Source organism: Dermochelys coriacea, chromosome 10 (genome assembly GCF_009764565.3).
Source record: "Dermochelys coriacea isolate rDerCor1 chromosome 10, rDerCor1.pri.v4, whole genome shotgun sequence".
NCBI lineage: Eukaryota > Metazoa > Chordata > Testudines > Dermochelyidae > Dermochelys > Dermochelys coriacea.
The window spans coordinates 70,295,249-70,317,241 of record NC_050077.1 but is presented as its reverse complement, the minus strand read 5'-3'; the positions used below and the strand labels follow the sequence as shown (position 1 = coordinate 70,317,241).

Below are 21,993 nucleotides of genomic sequence, written 5' to 3'. Positions count from 1 at the left end.
TTACAGAGGCTAAGTGATTTCTCCCAGGTCACACACTGGGTGTCAGGGTTGGATATAGAACCCAGAGCTGCTGATTCCCAAAGCCATGCTCTAAGCACCATGACTTTTGCACCATTACCATCAGGGTTCTCTAGGGCAGTGTTTCCCAAATGGTCGGTCCCAAATCACCAGTGGGTCACAGGAAGGCTCTAGATGGGTCACCACATCCAGGGCTAAATTAACTCATAAATGGGCCCTGGCTAAGGTAAATGTACATTTCTCCTGGCCCAGAGGGGAGGAGAGGGGAGACCCCATGTGGGGATGTTGGAGAGTGAGCCTGCCCTGCACTCACCCCATAGGGGAAGTGCCAGGATGCAGGGTGCTTATATGTAATGGTGGGTCACAAAAAAAAAAAAGATAAAATGCAGCTGGTGGGTCACCTTAGTAAGAAGTTTGGGAACCACTGTTCAAGGGACTGCAAAAAATGGTCCTATTCTTAGTAGGGCTTTTTATCTGTCACTCTGACAGGGAGGCAAGAAAATGTAGCACACATCCAATTTGCACTTGGTGGAAATGACTACACTAGTGCAATGCAGTGCAGTGCAGTGTAGTTGTAGCCATATCAGTCCCAGGATGTTTGAGAGACAAAGTGGGTGAGGTCATATCTTTTATTGGACAGTGGAGAATGAGGCCCATTGACATCAATGGAGTGACGTGTAATTTACACTGCTGTGGTGCTGGGTGAATCAGACCCACAATATGTAGTTTTACAATGCAAATGCACAATCTGATTCCTGATGGTCGAGATGTGGTACTGCTCACTGTCAATTTATTCTTGCTGTATTTGCTGATTTGAGAAATCAGCAAAAGTTCACCTACAAGCAAGCAGCTGCACTCACTGGGAAAGACTAGGAAGGGATATGAAAACAAGTGTGCAAAAGGAAGCTGTTCTGTAGCATGTCATTGTTCTTTGGATGACTAGGGTTTTTGTTCGTTTGCACAGCTAAATGGAGTGCTGCTGGTCTCTGAGATTAAAATTAAATTAGGGTTCAAAATATTCTGGTAGTCAGTGGATTAACAGACGCTTTATTATATGGCCCATGGCACTTCTTGAACGGCCTTTGGATGACAGCTGCAGAGATAGATCTGTTTGAGTGGTGCTGCACAGAGCGCTGTGATTTACAGTGAGTTGCACTGGCCTAATACACTGGCTTTTACTTGGAAATCAAGCCAGCCTGCCCTGCACATTTGGTGGGGGGAAATCTTGTGGTCACGTGACAGACTCTCCATGCAACCTGGGTACCAATGACAACTCTAGGGGCCGGCAGGAGGATTCAGAGCCGGTTTGCCTGGGGGACTCCAGAAAGGATGGGGGGGGGGCCTCTGCACGAGCTGACGACACACTCCGACATCCCTGCCGGCTGCAGATCCCTAGGGGCTGCAAAGGGAGTTGGGTCTAGACAGACGAACACGGATTTCTTTCCCCCCTTCTTTGCGCCTTGCACACCCGATGTAAGTGACCAGGAGAGCCCGCGAGTCCGCACTGCCTGCGGTCAAGCCCCCAAAGGCGAGGGCTCATTCGGCCCTTTGGGGGCAGCAGCCTGGATGCCGCCTCCCTTGTAGCTGCCCCTCGGCTGGGGTTTTGTTCAGACTCAGCCCGGTGCTTCCTTTGCAGCCGATTTCTGCCCCAGCCCAGCCCCGCTTGCCGGGCTGAGCTCTGGGAGGACGAAAGGGGTGGGGGGAGCGGCCCTCCAGCGGAGTGGGGGGGGGGGGCGGGCTGCGCCCTCCCCCCCTTGCTCAGCCGGCGATGCTCCGGCTCCCGGGCCCTCCTAGCTGAGGAAGGTCCTGAGCCGCTGACGTCTTCCACACAAAGGCAGCGGCAGGAGCCGCCGCCGCGTCCGGAGCTGCCCGCAGCGGCGCGCTGTGCGGGGAGGGGAGGGGCGGGGGGCGCTTGGCCGGTGCAGCCGCCCGCCCCCCCACTGCCAACCTGCTGCCCCCTTCGCAATCTCAGCCTGGCACCATGGGACCCTGCGGTGGCTTCCAGCTGAAGCCGTCCCTCCTCCTGCTCCTCCCCGCTGGAAAGTCTCTGCTGCAGCAGACAAGCCTGACATGAAACGGAAAACACACACACACACACACACACCCAAACAAAAGACAGGTGGCAACTTCAAGGTAAGCGATGCGCCGGCCGGCCGGGGCTGTTGCTTGGTAGAGCGGGTACGAGTCTGGAGTTCTGGGCGCTGCGGGACGCGCTGCCAGGCGGGGGAAGAGGGGTTCTTTGCAAGGGATTGAGAAGAGAGGGACTTGCCAGAAAGAAAAAGGGGTCCAAAGGCTGAGCCCCCTCACCCCATGGCACAACCAAGCTGATCCCTACTATTTCCAGTTCATAGGAACGTATCTAGCTCTCATTTCTTAGGGGTAGGGGCAGGGGAGATGTTTTCAAGTGGTGGTGAGGGTTTTATGGGGGTAGTCCCCAGTGTCTACCTTGACCCCCCCCCTTCTGTTCCCCTGCTTGGGATCAACAACATGTGAAGCCCAAAGTCTAAGTTACAAGCCCTGCAATCTTCCTGGCTCATTTTAGGCATCATTTCCGTTTGCAGCCTTGTAGGGGAAAGAGAGAGTCAAAATGTTGAAACTCATCCGGTGACTTTGGGGACAGCTCCACTTCGAATCCTGCTGCAAATCAGTCTATTGAGAAATGGAGGGAATAATGTTCCAACCACTTTGCCTTTTCCCAGATGCCACTTTACCTAGCCCCAGGGAGCTCAGCAGGATTGGGGGAGGAGGTGAAGGGGGCAATAACTAGTCCCCTGGTAGAGAAGCAGAGATCACTGGATCTGCAAACCAATTCATGCAAAGTCGGCTTTGTTAGCTCCATACCTTGCAAAATGGAAACGCAAAAACGCAGGTTGGCCAGAGCCAGGGTGAAATATTTTGGGGCTCATTTGTAACTTGATTAGCTATTTCAGTGTCTGTCACAGTTTGCAAGGATGCCTTGTTATGTGCAAAAAAATTTACTTGAAGGAGTTCTAATATGTTATTGACAGGACAGTAATTCCATGCGTGTATGTTGCCAATGATAGCTGAATAATAACCACAAGGAGTGATGCAGTAATAAATCAAGTAATTCATTCCAGTTTTAGAATGATAACTTGCACTTTTCCTCATCACACTGAGGATCCGAATGCAGGGTTTCAGTTGTATAACTGAACGATGTAAGTGTGAATCGGAGCATTATTGTGTAAGGAAAATCCTGTATTAAATGGCAAACATTGTTCAACTTGAGCTGTGACACAGCCTTGAGAAAATGCTGGCTTTATTTGCAAGTTCAAACTTAATTTATGCACTGGTGGACTTCAGTAGGTGCTGAATTTTGTGGGAGTTGTTGACTGAGTGCTAAGCGTTGTACAACATCCATAAAACAGCACATCCTGCTTTCTTTGGGAAGCCAGGTTTGTAAATGGAATAGTTTATAAGGCTTGTTTCATACACAGGAGCCAAGAAACAGCAACTTCTTTCCAAGCCCCTCTAAAAAACCAAAACAAACCCAACTCCAGTTTAGATTTGTAGAGAGGATGCTCTATGTATCACAGAGCATAAAGCATGCTTTATTTTATGCAGAATATGGAGAATTACAGAAGGCCGTTAAACACAGTTAGTGAAAAAGCCCCAGGCTGTATGGCATTCACCTTCTTAGATTCTAAAGGAGTGAATAAAATTCACTCTGTTGAGGCACACTGCCAGCAGAGAATTCCATACCTGTCCCGGAGGGTGGGAGTCAACACAGCTGCTGAAATCACAAGGTGACAGTCTAAATGAGACCAACATGTCAGAGGCTGGTTGTGAGCAGGATTTGGTCTTGTGAGTGGATGGAGGAAAGGAGCAACTACGCATAGCATGGACTGGGGTACAAAAGAGCTGAAGAGCGAGGCAATAAAGCATTGTTTCCAGAGTATGAGATCCTGAGAGCGGGTGGGGTAGGAGACAAAAAAAAAAAAAAGCAGTTTGAGATGCTTTGTGCTGCAAGGTTTCTGAATGCTGTAACATGAAGATGGGTCTGTGAGCACAAGAGGAAAAGAAAACGACAGCCCATTTCAACATTCTGTGTAAGGGCTGTGTCAGTGTGGGTTATATCCAGCACCGCTGGGACAAACTGAAGATTTATGAGCTCAGATTAATAGTGAAACAGCATAGTGGTGGTGGGGGGAGGGGATTTGAATTAATGTTCTTCAGCACTGAAGTAACTAGCTCAATGTGTGTGAATTTATGTGAATATAGCTCTGTCTATCTCTCTATCGATCTATCATCTCTGCAGTAGTATTATAGAGTGGCCCATTAGTCACTATAAAAAAAGCAGAGAGGGCTGTTTTTCTATTAGCAAATTAAAGGCAGAGGGAAATGATGACTGTAGCAACTGCATCTGTGCATTAGCTGCACCTGCTGCAGATAGTGGGAAAGGGGTAGAGCAAATGTCAGAAACACAAATAAGAAGGAAGGAAAGAGCTGGAGAAGAATATGTGGATTGTCAGACAGTGAGCATAATTCAGGCTCAGCTAAGGAACCCTCCTATCCGATAATTATTCATGAAAGTACAGTGGTGAGACTCTGTGAAGTCACATGTGTGATTCATCTGCCACAGCCAAGCCCTAACACAATGGACATGGGCTTTTAGAGGCATAACAGAGGGCAGATTTGTTTACACATGTGGGTGCTGCTGAATGTAGTGGCAGAAGCAGCAGTGGTTCTGGGAGAACAATTTACTGGAGATTTTGAATTCCTAGTGTAGATAAATTAGCAAAATCTGAGTCTGAGTACTTATTTGGGAGATGAGGAAAAAGAGAAATATATTCTGGCTCCTCCAAGGGGAAGGACAAAGAGCAACGCACATAGATTTCCCTCAAGGGCAGAAGTCAGAGGAGAGAAACCACATGGAGGAGTTAAGTCCTACCACAATTAAAAAATAGGCAGAACATGCCCATTGCAGAACAGAAAGTAGTCTTGGGAATGAAAGATAGAATGTTAATACTCCAGGACTGCTTCTGCAACAATGGGTTAATTTTTTCTCTCATTAACATGGGAGAAATATTCAATGTTACTCTATGTAGGGTAAAAAAGGATTGATCTGTGGTAAGCCTTTGAACACATTGAGACTTGGCCCCCATTGACTAGCGGTGTCATATGATACTATATGTATCTGTGCACGGTATAGTTGTGCTATTAGGGTAGAGAAAACTGACTCTTAGGAGAGAAAGCTCTCTAGTTCAAAGTGACCCTCCCACTTTTAATAAAATCAAGTCATAAAAGATTAAATGTTAAGTAGCTCGTTTGGTCAGAGACCATATAGCAGAAAACAAACTACCAAAACCATCTACCTCTGACATACCATACACGTAGATTTACCCTTGTGCACTAGTCTAAAATATCTTCTTATACATATTTTGGATCCTTTACATTGCTGCATGTACATGTACCTTATACAATCATTCTATATACACACACATAAATATATACACATTAAACAACTGTGTTCCACATCCTGCCTTGAGACAGAATGAACGAATGAACAACTAAGATAATATGTGAACAAATGCTTGGTTACTTAGATTTGACAGCTTACTGGGTGTCATTTCAGAAAGCATCCATCTCAGGTGCTATAGAGAGTTCTGGTGGGTTTTGCCTTGACAAAGACCGCACATTAGCTAACATGCTATTAAAACGTGTGAACACCAAATAAAGATGTGGTTTATGCCCAGATACTTTTGCCTGGTTTTATTATCTCAGACAATGTGAAAAATGGGTACAGAATATGCTATTTTACACAGGACTTGAAACATTATTTTCATTGTCAGAGTCTGCCAGTGCATGGTCTTTCTAGCAAGGATGACTGTACTGATAACATTCTTCTGGCACAAGCTCACAAATTCTGTACTCATTTTAGTACCTCCGATGAAGTCTGTATATTATGAGGATCACTACACAAGATAAACAATTTACCCAAATTAAAACCAGATGAGCCATCGCAATGCAGCTCTGTTACACGCATACCAAAAGGCCATTCATATGACTGCACGGAGAACAGGCAAAGGAGAACGTGTTCTAGCTCCTAGACAGTGTACATTTACGGAAAGCCTCAGTCAGATTTTGCAGCCTGTCTTTTAGACCAGAATGTTATTACTTGAATGTCTAAAGCTAGGCTCCTTAAGCTGTATCACCCCCCTAAAAAACAGTATCCTGATTATCAGAGGTACTGAACACTGAGACTTCCCAGTGAACTCAGTAGAAGTATGAAAATCAGGCCAAACTTTGATTTTATTAATATAATACTTATAACAATTTTTGTCAGTAGATCTCAAAAGCACTTTACAAATGAGGCCATGATCATTACTTCAGTTTTACACAGGGGGAAACTGAGCCACAGAAGGGTAAAGTGACTTGCCCAACATCACAGCTGGGAATAGAACAGGTGTGTCCTGGGTCCCAGTCAGATGCTCTATCCACTAGGACACACTGCCTCTGCTTATATGCTGAAGGATGGTTTGGGAGTCAAATTTTGGCTTTGGTCATCTGTATAGAGGAAACCAATACCTTGGTGCTATTTTAATAATAGGTAAGTGCCAGCTTTGTGCTGTGTAGCCCACGACACAAAATATAGCCAATCTTTACCCTGAATACCTTACTCCTCAAGACAGAGTACGCAGGATGTATTCGGAACTAGAGGAGTGAATGGAGTGCGACTTTCAAGGAACTTACCATTAATGACTCACTGTTTGCACACATTGGGAAGGAAATGAGCCTGTAGCAGCGGCCTGTATGGAGAGAAGACAGTGGCATAACGGTGGGGTGTATTCTGTGTATTTAAATGTGAAAATGAATATCCACACGAGGGCTTGAGAGAAGCTGTGAAGACTTATTGAAGATAAGGTTTTGCCTTTTCTGGCCTTTTGCATGTTGGTGGTGAAAATGGCACATTTCAAGTCTCTTGGCAGGGCTGGCAGAGCAGTGTGGCCATATTTGACTTTCAACACCAGGCATCCCCATGGCCTCTTGAAGAGGCAGCTTTCCACTGGGGATTACATTCTCTTCCCCCCCCCCCCCCGCCACCTGAACTGTTCCAGGTGAAGTAAACTCTCCAAGTATGTTGTGATTTTGCTGGCAGTTAGAATTATTTGGACCCAACACTTCATGAAAGTCTCACTTTCAAATGGTGACACATCAGAGGAATACAAAGAAGTGTTGATGAAGAGGTTGTGCCATGGAGCACACACTAATGAAGAGAAAAAGGGATGTACCATCCTCCTGTAGCCCAAAGGGTATGTCTACACCCCAAATGAAAGTGTCATTGTAGCTTTAATCTAGCTAGCACGGTAACAAAGTGCCGGTATGGACCCGAGCATGGGCCAGCAACCCAAGTACATACCTGGTTTCCCTGGCAGGCTTGGGGGATAGATAGCTAGGCCATAGTGAAGCCCATACTGCGACTTCCTCACTACCATTGTTACCCACATCTGCTAAATTAAAGCTAGTACAGGTATGCCTACACACACTTAATTTGTGGTGTAGAGCTGAAGTATTACTTTCAGCGCTACTCTCTTGCCACCCAGCTCTTAAAAGCAAACCTACAAACACTAGCAGCCCAGGAGAATCCCCAGGTCTATGGGTCTCTGAAAGTCGGGTTTGCGTTCAGTAGGACTGCTGGCATGTACTGCAGCTGCCCAATTTCCAGCCTATTGGGCCAGCTGGAAGGTGCTTCTTAAATCAACAAGCAAATTTGAATGTAGATTTGATTCATAAAGGCAACCTAGACTCTTCCTTTGAAGATGCTGCTGTGGCATTTGCTACTGATACGGATATATGCTGGTTTCAGAGTAGCAGCAGTGTTAGTCTGTATTCGCAAAAAAGAAAAGGAGGACTTGTGGCACCTTAGAGACTAACAAATTTATTTGAGCAAAAGCTTTCGTGAGCTACAGCTCACTTCATCGGATCCATTCCTTATATATGCTGGCCTCTGACACTGACAATGGATTACTAGTGTGTAGTGTCAGTTCAAGATGAAAGGCTACAACACGCTGAAAAGAAATCCCGTGTTCTAGAGCAGCACTCAAAAGTCCTGACATTTCTGACTGGGAGATGACTTTCTTATAGATAATTTAAAAGAAAATTACCACAAACCTGACTTCATAACTTTGATGTTTGCCATTTGGGTAGATACACAGCAGTTTATATGGTGGGGAGAATAGTTTTAAGGGCTGGACTAGAGAGGAGAGAGAATGGGGAGATACCACAGCACTTTGGGGAAGGATTTTTGCCATTCCTGTAAATAAGAATAATACAAAGATTGTGACCAAACACAGAAATTGCCAGACAGGATCAGACCCATCCATGGTCCATCTAATCCAGTATGTCAGCACAAAATATTCAGATGAAGGTGCAAGAAACCAAAGAGTAGGCAGGTGTGGAATAATCTGCCCCCCATGAAGACCTCATTCTAATCCCTAATAGTTAGAAATTGGCTTAGGACCTGAAAGTACAAGGCTTTATATCCTTTCCAACATGTTTGTTAGTTTTATGTACTATAAGTCTGGTTATTCTGGTTATCCATATAAGTGTTCATTTTCACCATTCTCCTGCCATTTATGGATGGCAAATGGGGCTCCATTCCCCATGTTTCTCTGGTAGTATGTCATAGTAGAGGACATTCTCTGCCCTTGAAATAGCCCATTCTTCAAACTAAGCCGATTGGCAGTCAGCCATCTCTCATTTCCTGGATGGGTTTCAAGATCTAGTGGGAATATATTTTTAAACTATTTCTTCCACTTTCTAACATTAGTCCACATTTTATTCCTGAAGCAAGCTTCTCCTAGGCTTATAAGTGTGGTGGGTTATCTTAAGCTCACAGCCCTTGAGTCTCAAAGTTACGAAAACCCATTTCTGCAAAGCACCAAAAAAGATCATAAAAATACACAATTCAATGTCAGGATTATTTGCTCAAGTAAACTGCTCAGCTAACTCCACCCAACATCTCATAGCTTGTTTATCTGAGTCTTCGTGAGTGTCACTGGCAAATCAGATGTGGAAACATCTGTGCTTCACATAATGTGGGGGCTGCTTTTTGATTTAAGAGTGAGGTACTGCAATTATAGCCACATCTGAATCTTTCAAATCCTCTTACAGATTCATAAGCCATTTTGAGAAAGTCCATTAGCAAGTATGTTAGGATTTTATGTCAGCAGCTTTCTCATCTCTGTGTAGCTTGTGTTGATATTTTAGGGATAAATTGTGCCACCCTTACTCATGTCGGTGATGCTCACATATGAGCACATCTATTGATGTCAATGAGATTATTTGTGTGAAATCCTGGTCCCACTGACTTAAATGGCAAAACTCCCATTTACTTCTATGGAACCAGGATTTCACCCTTTGGGTGTGTGTGTGTAAGTGCTCACCAACATGAAGACAGGTTGCACAACCTACCCCTAAATTTGTATAGCTGGTTAGTCAAATTCTATGTGTGGCTGAAAGAATGTCCTGGATTTGATCTACAGGTCATTTACCATCTTTTTTGTTTGCAGTTGTGTGAACTGCAGAACTGGAGTACCGTTTTCAGGCTAAACAAGAAAACTTAGCACACATCAAGCATGGAGACCAACCAGGAATCCTCACTTTTCCTGGTGAAGATTCTGGAAGAGCTGGACACCAAGCAAAACACTGTTTCTTATCAGGATCTCTGCAAGTCACTGTGTGCAAGGTTTGATTTGTCCCAGCTAGCCAAGCTCAGAAGTGTGCTCTTTTACACAGCTTGCCTGGATCCTAATTTCCCAGCGACTTTGTTCAAAGACAAAATGAGATGCACTGTAAACAATCAGCAATCAAAGAAAATCATGGTTGCAGCAGATATAGTAACAATATTCAACCTCATACAAATGAATGGGGGAGTGGCCAAGGAAAAACTCCCTGTTGCACGACAAAAAATGAGGAAGAAAGAATCAGTTGAGTCCTGCAGGTCTGACACAGAAATATGCAACGTGGTGGATTGTGTGACTAATTGTGAGCTGAGAGACAGAGAGTTTAACAGGGGCTACTCAGGTAGAAGGTCTTCCAAATGCAGGAAGGTGGATTGTAAAGATTGTCAACAATTTGTACCTACTTCAGAACCTAACTTTTTGCTTGGTGTTAATAAGGAAATGAAAGGCCGAGCTGCCTCGCTTGATAGGCTGCAGGCACTAGCATCCTATTCCATTGTTAACTCTCCACCCTGTGAAATGCAGAGCACATACTTCCCAATGAACATTGAGAACGACTCAATCTCTGACCAGGACTCATTGCCTATCAATGCAGCTATAAAAGAAACTTTTATTTCAAATGATGAGCCATTTGTGTTGCAATCATGTGTACAGAAAAGGAACATATTCAAGGAAGATTTTCATAATCTTATCACAGTATCTCCCAATTTAATGCCGCCCAATAAAAAACCAGAAGATGGACATGGAGAGCCTCAGAACAGGAAAGAAATCTCCAAACAGGGTTTCTTCAACCACAGTTTTGAAATGCCATACAGCAGCCAGTACTTGAACCCAGTTTATTCTCCGATACCGGACAAAAGACGAGTAAAACACGAAAGCTTAGATGATCTCCAAGCTTCTACATACTTTGGCCCAACCACTGTACTTGGACCCCAAGATACAAAAAGATGGGCAGGAAAACCGATTAAACAAACTGCATGGCCAGCAAAAAGCTGGAGCTTAAACACTGAGGAGGTACCAGATTTTGAAAGATCCTTTTTCAATAGGAAGCAAGCTGAAGAGAAGCAGCGATATCAGAGTTCAAACAACCAGTCACCAAGTTTTCCTGCAGCAGACAGGCACCAAACCTATCTCAATCCCAAGGATCAAACACCAATTATGCAGGCTAACTATGCCGTGAAACAAAATGGACACAAACCCAAGGAAATTCCCTCCATTGTAGACATGGAGAAACACGAGCCAATCAAAAAGTTTAGGGATAAAAGCATTAACTGCACTTCTGTTCAGCTGCTAAGCATTGACAAAACCACCAGCGTTGGGACACAAACAGAGCAGCAAGGGTTGGAACACAAAAAATGCAAGGAGTTATGTGCTCCAAGCCAAACTAAGTATGGTGAGAGGCACTCTCTAAAGCAATCAGATGATGACTCTGAAATTGTGAGTGATGATATCAGTGACATTTTTCGGTTTCTGGACGATATGAGCATCTGTGGATCTACAGGAGTTATGCAATCCTCCTGTTACAACAGCACTGGGTCACTGTCTCAGGTACGTAAATCTGACTGTGAAAGCTCTCCTGAACACAATTTAACTAAAATAACCAAAGGGAATTCTAGTAACAAGCTAGATAAAGTGGTCCGGTCAGATATCAACAATACAGATGATGAACTAAAAACTAGTGTCTGCAAGTTAGTTTTCAGGATTGGTGAAATAGAAAAGAAACTAGAATCTCTGTCGGGCGTCAGAGAAGAAATCTCCGAAGTCCTGGGAAAACTAAGTAAGTTGGATGAAAAAATTCAGCAGCCAGAGAAGGTCAATGTACAAATAGATCTTAATTCCCTGACGAGTGAGGTTCAGTCAGATGAGAGCACCTCTCCACGGGTATTTCAGTGTCATAATGCTTCTCATGGAGGCAAATTGGAGAATAACCCTGACTGGTGCTGTTCTGATGCCAGCGGAAGTAACAGCGAAAGTCTTCGGGTGAAAGCCTTAAAAAAAAGTTTATTTACCAGGAGGTCCTCACGGTCACTGACTGAGGAGAACAGTGCCACTGAATCCAAAATAGCAAGTATTTCCAACTCTCCTCGAGACTGGAGAGCTATCACATATACCAACCAGGCTGGCATGACAGAAGAGGAGATGAAAGACAGAGGTGGAGTTGAAAATAAGGACTGGCACAGAAAATCCAAAGAGGTAATTTCTATTAAAACCTACATAATAAGCTTTTTTTTTTAAAAAAAAAAACACACTAGCTATGATTGTCTTTGGTGATATATGAAGCTTCAGGGCTTGGTAATACTCTGCCTACTGTATTATTGCTAGTCTTCATAGTTATCATAATTGAATGATTCCTTACCTATATTTCCTTGGTAACTGCACAGTATGAAATGGTCAAGCTGTTCCTGAAAGCAACCCGCTCTTTAGAAAGGGGCAGGTTTGAATGGCAGCTTCAGGAGAGAATGTCATTCAGATCATGATCACTGGTGGTATAAGGACACGGAATAATTAAACAAGTGGAAAGAGCATAAGGAAAATTGTGACCATCTGCAATACTCTCTTTTTTTTTAAAAGGGATATAGTAAAAAGTCCATTTTGGTATCTTCTTTCAAAAATTATATATTTAAAAGAACCAGAAAAAGATATGACTTGCTCCGACTCTCCTAAGAAAAAAATCCTATTATGAGTACACTAAAATACAAACTGTTATTACACTTCCTTTTTCCTCTGATTTTCACAGTCATTTACATCTCTCCTAACGTGTATTTTAAGTCTCCATTGTCTAGACTGCACCATTGCTGTGGTTCCCTTTCAGTTACCCAGGAGGACGTGGTTCCTTCTTCCCTGCAACTAACCACTCCCACCTTTGGAAATTCTATCACTGGTCAGCAGCCCCTCTGATTGCTGCTAAGTTTAAACCTTGGCTCTTCTACTGAGCAATTTGTATTTCACTGAGATTAGGGCCCAATAGACTGGGCTTCTGGCTCTTGCAACATTTCTTCAGAAGTCAGGAACACATTGCAGGGTGTGCTGTGGCCTGTGAAGGAGGAGTTCTTGGAGGGAATGGGGGGGGCAGAGACTTCCTGGGGAGAAGGGAGAACCAGGGGTTTAGTGGATGTGTGAGAAATGAGGGAGAAGAAACCAAAGATTTATTGGAAGGTTGTAGGAACACGGTGGGGAGGGTTACTCAATAATTTGAAGCATCCAAACTTTCATAGGTTTATCAGAGCCAGTGTGAACCTCTGGACCTTTAGAAATGCCCTGATCACTAATTAGAATGTGATCAAATGAACATCTCTAACATTGAAGCAGCATTGTGGAAATTCTGGTGTAAGGATGACTGTTCATGTAGTATGGTTCCCCTTCCAGTCAGTGTCAGTACAGGGAGCAGAGTTCCCTTGGTAGATGAGTATCTTCAAACAGCCCTCTAGTCCAAAGGCTTTCCAATTCAGCTTATCTTCTCTACAGCAAAAGCACCCCAGAGCAGTTTATCTAACCTGTAAGCAGTACTAGGACCAACTTTTCAGCTGCTACCTCTAACTTTGTGCCCACAATAGTGTGAAAGCAGGTTTGTGCTTGTGAAAATCAGTCTATTGATGAGAGCAAGGATGGAGATTGGATTAAGGCCAGCTGAAAGCTTGGCTCCGGTTTGTGGGTTTGTTATCATGGCTTAGGCAGTCTCAAGCTGTAGAGGTGAAAAAAAAAATCTCTTTCCCCTCTCATATTTAACCCCCCCAAAGTCCTCTTTATTCTCTGAAATTCTTTTGAACCTCGTTGCAGGCAGACAGGCAGTATGAAATCCCACAGCCACATAGACTCTCTAAACAACCAAAAGATGCTTTCTTGATTGAACAAGTCTTTAGTCCTCATCCCTACCCTGCATCACTCAAGTCACATATGAAAAGCAACCCACTCTACACAGACATGAGGTTGACAGAACTGGCTGAAGTTAAACGTGCCCAGCCATCATGGACCATAGAAGAATATACCAGGAACTCAGGAGATAAAGGCAAGCTTGCAGCTTTGGATCTACAAGTGAGTCCTGTTTGTTTCATTTTAGTGACACAATTGTGAAGGATGTTTACCAGAATGTTTATTTAATGGGGGATTTGTATAGCTCAGGAAGTTAAGCCTTCAACTTTTACATTGCTGGCTCAAGATCCATCCCAGACCAGTGGTGAAGAACAACTGTTAACGTTCTATCACTGTTCTGTGATCTTTGAAATAGTCGATGGTTTCTGTCCCTTTCCTCGTGGACAGTTGTCTATAAAACCACCACCACCACTGTTGGAACCTTGTTAGACATCTCACAAGAGGAGATAAAGAATGAATGGACAGAGAATGAACTGAGCATTTATCCCCCAAATGGTGGTTATTCTAGCTCAGTTTTGATGTGCGTTAGTAAGGTGGGGTGGGGCAGAGAAGCTGGCATTGCTGCTGCTTCGACTGTACATGTTCTGTGCATATTGTACATAGAGAATGAGCATGCAGGGCTGCCAGTCTAGCCCTCTTCACAAGCATGAAATTCACTAAAAATAATGAAGGAAGACATTTTTAAACCTCTTTTTAAATGAACATTGTTATTATGGCATCTGGAGTGAATATGAGAACAATATAGTCTCATGAAGAACTGCTTCCTAGATCTTGCTAGAGAACTACTCTGGACTTGTGTACATGCAACAAACAGAGCAGGGTGAATTATTAAAGGATATGGGTCCAAAACCCAAACATGGATCCAAACATTCTCAGATCCTGGGGTGTTTGAAATCCGAACCTGCATGGCACATAGTCCCTACCTTCATAGCAGACTGAACTAAAACTACGGAACTGAGTATTCCCAAACTTTGGGATATTCTAAATCTGGATCCAAATTTTGATCCCACCTCCCGTGAAAAGGACTGAAATGTAATTAGCAAGAAAACGTTTGACCACTAATTTCACAGAGAAATGTATAAAATGTCATTCAAACCATGCTAAGGCAGTCACAGAGACTAACATTTGGTGACAAAACACAAGACAGACTGTTACATGAGAAATCAGCTTGGATTTCATGAGTGTAGAACGTGGGATAAGCATTTTTTTTAGACCAAAATATGGACTGTTTCCTCATATAGAGCACTGCAGGGCTAAGAATGCCACCAGCATCACTTCATGTACCTTACACAATCTGATATCAAGAGTGAGACAGCTCTAATTCTCCACTGTGTCTGGGTTGTGCTGTTGTGGAGAATGATGGCCGTGGGGAGCTGGTTGAGTTTCTCTGATCTTTGGCTGCCCGGCCCCTGTGGAATTTAAAGCAGCAGGGGATCACTGGCATACAGGTCATATTGGAAAACCCGGGAGTGGGCGGGCACAAGCCCACCCACTGCTAATGTCTGCTCCCCCAACCCAGTGGGAGGGACCACTGGACCCAGGGACCAACTGATTGCGGGGGGCAACTAATGAAAAACAGGGGTCAGAGTGAAGGTCATAGGTTCAAAATGAGGATACCGGATGGGGACACTGAGCAGAGAACCCCAGACAGCCCCCACTGCTCCTCAAAGCTGTCAAGAGAGCCAGTGGATGCTGCCCAGTGGAACTCTGCCCGGATGTGTGAAACTAGAGAGGAACGGAAATAGGCCCCACTGTCGCAGAGCACCTCCTCGTATCCTGGTATCCAGGAGGAGGTTGACGAGGAGGTCTCACGTCTTCGTGGGTCCTCGGATAGGGTGTGGGGAAGAGGAACAGGTGTGGGGAGAAGTGCAGCCAGAACCTCAACAAGAGGTTCTGGAGGAGCCGGAATAGGGGCTGAAACCTGGTGCATTCAAAATAGGCGTATGCCAGGTTCTCCCTCATGCTGCAAAAGGGGCAGGCCTCAGGTATAGGGGTGAACCACGCCAGGTGCATGCCCATGCTCATGGCTCCATGAAGGAGCCACCAACTGATGTCCCCAGCGGGCCATGGGATCAAGGTGGAATAAAGGCTGGCCCACCGAGGCTCCTCACCCTCTTTAGGTGGAAGATAGTCCTACCACTTGGTGTCGGGGTGGGACGCGAACTGGAGGAAGTGCAGTGTGTGGAGCACAAGAGTGTACAGATGGTTTCTGGGCGCGGTTCGAAACCGGACCGGCTTCAGGATATGCAGCTGGCTTGGGGTGTGGGAGCGGGGAGGCCGTGGGGGCTCGCAGAACAGGGGCCAAAGAAAAATGTCCGGAGGGCCAGGGGTGAGGGGTGGGCTGGGAGCACCCTCTTGCAGCATTTGCCGCAGGAAAATGAGAGAATTGGGTGACAAAGCGGCCTCCACCTCCTGGAGTACGTTCCTAGGGGTCAGAAAGGTGAAAAGCCCCATGCGTCAACCGAGCACGCGGGGCGCCACCCAGTCCCCACTGTCGTAGTCCAGGAGGTCTCCGACTCTGGTGGTTTCTGCCAGAACCAACCTCCGACACATCGAGGGAGACTCCGCCACCTGCACACGTAGATCGAGGTTGTGTAGCAGGGGCTCTGCGAGGAGTTCCACCCTCTCGGTGGCCACAAAGGACCTGGTCGCCGAAAAAAGCTTCCAGGTCCGGAGGAGGTCCTGGTAGAAGACCGGCAGCTCAGAGAAGTCTCGTGGAAGACCTCTCGGATGGAGAAAAAAGAGCTACCGGTCATATTGGAGCCCTCGGAGGCAATGGAGGAAGGCATGCGCCAACGTGCTCCGTGCCGGACTACCTGCATCATAAAGTAGCCTCTGCAGGGCCTGGAAGCAGAAGACATGGACCTGGCTGCACAGGCAAACCAGGCCCTGTCCTCCCTCCTCCAGGGGGAGACTCAGGACCCCTGCAGAGACCCAGTGCAGCCCCGGCCAGAAGAACTCTAAAGCCATCCTCTGGAACCTGGCCAGGATCCTTGGGGCCAGGCTCAGGGTGTTGAGCCAGTTGAGCATGGACAGAACTAGCTGGTTCAGCACCAGCGCCCTCCCTCGCAGGGAGAGACACCGGAACAGTCCTGTCCATCTCATCTCTAATAGTGGCAAAGTCTATTAGTTTTTAAATGTATTATTAGAATAGTGTGAAACATAACGGAAATCAAACCATTAAAACATGAGCAATCAGCATTGTATATTACTGCCAGTGAAACATACAGATTGTGCCCTAAGGATCAAATACTGGGGTACAAAATGGCATCCATGCATGAAGATGGTGAAATTCTGAATATGAGGATGTGATACATGGGAGTAGAATATATGCTGCATGCCCACTTCTCCTCCCCTCACCACCAAGCATGTGGAAACTCATAGTGAGCACTAGTATAGATGTGGGTCTACATAATTTTGGAGGATGTAGCTGGGCAGAAAAGGTAGAAGCTGGGAAGTAGCTACACTGTCCTGCCTGATCACATAGAAAACCCATGGTACTTGGTTAAAATTTCTGCTGATAGTTGCAGTATTATATATTCAGATCTTGCAAGGGGGAAGCAGTCTGCATCTGTGAACTGGAGGGCTAATGGCAGCATGGCCACTAAGCCAAATGTACAGTCATGGTGGTGGGAGGAGCCTGAAAATCACAGGAAAGAGGCTCACCTTTTGTGGAGATGCCCTGAGTTCTCCTAATGGTCTGACTGGGCTTGGCCATGGTTCCGAAGGTTCACCTGATTGGTAGCCCACCTCTAGACATTACTGTACACTGGGGTTTCTGTAGTAAATTTTGTCTTGGTTTGGTACATCCTGTGGGTTTCTATCTATAAAGGGGATCATTGGGCTTTAAAAGGAGATGAGAAAAATGTGAGATCTTAACATCCATATGTGGTACCTTATGATGGATGTGTGTCTTTCTAAAATAAACACATGCACAAAAACGTCTACCTTCCTTGGACCATTATGTACAATGCACTATTCATCGCTAGAGATTAGCCATCCAAGAAATTGTATGAGGAAGATGAGGAGACTTTTCTTGTCATGCAGGTCCTAGTAACGAGGTTAGGGTTATCTCTGTAAAACTGAGTTTATGAGCCAGCTAAGAAAAGTTTTCCCATCAAGTAGGTTTTAATAATCTCACAAATGATAATGGACTAATGACCACCTCAATTATTCAATGGATTAAAGAGGTTTTACTTAGACCCAACAAAGTTTCCAGGAACCCATTAATACATAAGAGACTTTGGAGCCATGGGGTGTTGTTATGACTTGGCAATATGTTGTCATCTGTTTCAGTGAGTTCGTGAAGCTGGCAGAGGGAAAGATTGTGACAGTGAGACAGCAGCTTTAACCTGACTTTATCTCTACAGTAGACACACAACCAACCTTGGAAAGCTTCAGTCCTGCCTGAATTATGTTGACAGAGCCCAGAGAATTAATTTTTTTTCCTTTTGACTTTTAGACTCAAGAATCTTTAAATCCAAACAACTTAGAATACTGGATGGAAGACATTTATACTCCAGGCTATGATTCCTTATTAAAACGCAAAGAAGCTGAGTTCAGAAGAGCAAAAGTCTGCAAGATAGCTGCCCTGATTGCGGCTGCAGCTTGTACAGTTATCCTGGTCATTGTGGTTCCCATTTGTACTATGAAATCATGAATCTGTGGACAGCCCCATGAATTTCAACTGTGTATATATATTCCAGATATTTCATTATGTATTTTAAACACCTTGTGGCAAAATTGTAACAATTTGCTGGGGAAAAATGTGCTTAGATATCTGGTGAATAGTGCAAATGACAAAGATACATTTTTGAAGAGTATTCTTTTAAATAACAAAACACCTGGCAGAGTTATGGTAACTCAGTTCAAATTTTAGAAGTGTGTTTCCCCCACCTCCCCAAAGAATCAATAAATCATATTACAAAATTGGAAACTGTTGGGGATCCAGACAAAAGAAGAAAGTTGTCTCAGCCGTGTGATATTTAATGGAGATATGGATATTTGGCAGTTGCACTGTATAGTGGGGAATGTTCTATATGCATTTCATTAGGGAGCCAAGGGAAATATTAAAGCTCTCTACAATGTGAAAAAATATGAATGTATTTTATTTGTTTTGTAGTATTTATGTATTCCTTGATCATTTGATTGAAAGCAGATTGTGTGATCGTGAAAGCAGTTCATTCCTATGCTCAGATTCAATGAGGGCTCTTTATTACCTGGTCTTGCCCTGAGACCTGTTTTATTATCACTGAGTACTTAGGTGAAGTGCCATGTGCTGCAGACCAAAAAGATTGTGTTTTAAAGCAATCAACAGAGGTTTCAGTGGCTTACATTGGAATAACATTTGTGAAGAGTTGGCAAATGCTCCCTACCAAAAGGGTATTCTTTACCTCCACAGACAATGAAAATGTCTTGATTTCACTCCTTCCAGCCAACTGAACTAGCAAATCCAAGTGACACCTATTGCTCTGTTGCAGTTCTTGCGAATGTAATCTGAACAGTTATAATTTTGTCACAAGTCTTCGTGCCTTTTAGAATGTAGATTAATAGAATTGATTAATTTTGATATTTTTAACCCATAATATAAATCACAGCGTAGTAGGTAACCAATCTGGATTATTTTTAACACGCCTTCTTTACAGTTTTGAGTGCTTACCAAATAGCAGGCTACTGAGCACTTATATTAAGGGCACAGTTTTTCAGCACTAGTGGAAACTTGCTATTAATGCAATGCATTCTACACAGGGGTTATTTAGCTTCAGTATGAATATTGAACTTAAAGAATAACATTGTGACTCTATTGTACAGCAAGCGGTCTACTTGGTCAGCATGTCCAGCCAGAAACATTGATTTAATGCTTTAGCCTGAATCAGGGCTACAGGTTAAGGGAAGACTCAAATTATGACCTAAGTAGCCTATTTAACCCATGCCTAAAGAAAACAAATACTTGTACAATATTTCTCTTGAGTCAGATAGGAATAAATAGAAGTTTTAAAAGCTCTTTTCAGGAAATAACATGATCCTGCCCTTCCTATTTTAAAAAAAGGACGAACACCCATAAATAGGATACTTTGATTTATTTAGAAGCAGTTCCCAACCTGGTTATGCAGGTATGCCACATTGCTCACTGCTGGTGGGTATTTCAGGTGTACCACTCCCTCACCTTTCACCTTTGGTGCCTGAAAAAAGTGAATGAAAAGGTGAGTGGGAAGAGAAGATATATGACCATTTTAAATTTGCATCAGTTCCTCCTCCTCTTTGGAGAACTATTCATGCACTGTTTTATTTATGGATAGGAGACATCAGCCACCATTGATCTTTCAGCAAAAAACCAACTAACTTCTTATATATGATTGGGTGTCACATCCATGTATATCTTATAAAGATCAGCCCCTAATCTTAGTCTTGGATCTGCACAACTCTGAATTTTGCAGGAGTGCAGATCATGATCCAAATGTTCTGGTTTGGGCCCTTTTCTAATATCAAGTGTCTTCCTTGGGCTAAGATGCTGCAGGGATGGAGACAGTGTGGTAACAGAGGGCTGCATTTTTCATTGGGTGGTATCTAGACTTTAGAGATTCATGTTATAAAAAGTGATAATTTAGAAACCACAGCATTTGTAACAGTATTACCAGCACTGTTACAAATCTGGCTAAGAGCTATCGTCTTAAAATAGTTAACATAATGCAATGAGCCCTGACATGTTTTACCCAGCATCCGATTCTGTAAATACAGCAATTCATAGCAGGTGGATCCATAAAGTCCTACACAGAGAATATATGTTAGGTGAAATTTTGACCGTACTGACCTGCAAGAATATTGTGGTCAATCTTGTGAACCAGTTACCACACTAGTATATACTGTATACTATATGATAGACTTTTGTATTTAAAAAAATTAAAGATATAGGTACATTGTAATCCTTGGTGTAATTGAATAAAGTGTACTAGACAGTGTTACTCAATTAAAATAACGAACATATTGAGCTGTTTTTCTTATTTATGCCTTATAAATAAAATTGTTATATACATTATGAAATGAGACTGAAAGTAATATAAAAGAAATTACATTCTGGGGGATAATTCTGCTCCCCTTACTCAGACAAAAGAGTGCGATGAAGTCAGCTGGATTACTCATGTGAGTAAGGAGAGAGAGCAGGATCTGCCCCCGATAAAATTTATAGGGTTTTCTTTTTTAAAAAATGGGGCATTTGGTTAATGTAACATGTAACAAATGATTTTCTTTTATAAAATTTATTGTACAACATTGCCTTTTGGTTCATTTAAACATAACATGAAATAAATGAAAATTACAAGTGTCCTTCTAAGTCTTAATGAAATATATAAATAATATTTGATCACTATGTCACTTTTCCTTTTTTCCCAAGGGACATCAAGATGCTCCCATGGTGTGAAAGTCTCAGTGCTAGATAACTAACCATTCTATATAGTTTTTGGCAGGATTTTTAATGGATTTCTCACTTATGAAATAATAAGATGGCAAAAGATAATGAAAAATTAATTTAAAATAATAGCTCCTTTGCATAAAATTCCCAGGGTTTAATGGGAGATTAGCTCTTTGACTCCAATAATATTTCATTTGATAGGTTATTTCATGTCTGTGTTATGCTATATCATCAATTATTTTAACAGGGTCATAGTTAATATTTTGGTGTCTACTCTCCATGTACATTTACACAGATACTGTCTGTTGTAAGTATTAATGCATACCTGTAGCATATAAATAATCACATATCAGTAACTGAAGAAGAACTCTGTATAAGCTAAAAAGCTTAAATCGCTCTCACCAACAGAAGTTGGTTCAATGAAAAAATATGACCTCACCCACCTTGTCCCTCTAATGTCCTGGGACTTACACAGCTACAACAACACTGCATGCACATATCAGCAGGCAGTTTGTTTTGGAGCTCTACAGAGATTTAAATGCTGCTGGATTTGTTAATAAAACCTGGACATTTAAGATTACCTGGTTTTAAAGAGATAAAAGACAGGGCTGCACCACATTGATGATTTTCTAGCACCAGAGACTGTAGAGAGGAACTTCAAAAGATACCTGACAACACTGAAATTAAAACATACCACAAGATCTTGGCCACCTCCTCTTTAAGGAAATACCCCCTTTGAAGGCTTTTTTCCAAATTAGCTTAGACTGGTAGCAGCAAGGTCTTCAGAAAAAACCCCTTAGAGATCCATTAAAAAAAAAACGTTGTCTTACAAACCTAGTGAAGGATGGAGGTTACTGGTGTGGTAGAATGTATTCATTTCCATTCCCATCTTTGCAACTCATTCAGGGCCTAATCCTACAGATGATGAGGACCCTCAACTCCCAAGGAAGTCACAGCGTGGAGAGTGTACAGTACGTGGAAGGTGGTGCTTAGCAC

The 21,993-nt window shown here is 43.5% G+C and overlaps 1 protein-coding gene across 3 annotated transcripts; it reads left to right on the top strand.

Moving 5' to 3' along the window:
• The first annotated feature begins 996 nt into the window (after positions 1-996).
• Positions 997-20,904, top strand: MINAR1 (membrane integral NOTCH2 associated receptor 1). 3 transcript variants are annotated; one of them, XM_043493846.1, is made up of 4 exons: positions 997-2,151; positions 9,564-11,912; positions 13,497-13,751; positions 18,052-20,902. In XM_043493846.1, exons 2-4 carry the CDS (start codon positions 9,615-9,617, stop codon positions 18,247-18,249), a joined length of 2,751 nt encoding a protein of 916 aa, XP_043349781.1. In that variant the 5' UTR covers positions 997-2,151; positions 9,564-9,614; the 3' UTR covers positions 18,250-20,902. The 3 variants fall into 3 exon arrangements, with proteins under 3 accessions (XP_043349781.1, XP_038273804.1, XP_038273803.1); XM_038417875.2 differs by having other exon boundaries at positions 1,392-2,151; positions 9,549-11,912; positions 18,052-20,904; XM_038417876.2 differs by lacking the exon at positions 13,497-13,751 and having other exon boundaries at positions 1,388-2,151; positions 9,549-11,912; positions 18,052-20,904.
• Positions 20,905-21,993: the final 1,089 nt, after the last annotated feature.

What these genes read in the sequence shown, in the direction of transcription:
- MINAR1 (XM_038417875.2), top strand. Translation starts at nt 9,615, where the DNA reads ATGGAGACCAACCAGGAATCCTCACTTTTCCTGGTGAAGATTCTGGAA. An exon ending in GGCACAGAAAATCCAAAGAG is followed by an intron (nt 11,913 to 13,496) that starts GTAATTTCTATT and finishes ACCTCGTTGCAG; the next exon opens with GCAGACAGGCAGTATGAAAT. An exon ending in TTGCAGCTTTGGATCTACAA is followed by an intron (nt 13,752 to 18,051) that starts GTGAGTCCTGTT and finishes TTTGACTTTTAG; the next exon opens with ACTCAAGAATCTTTAAATCC.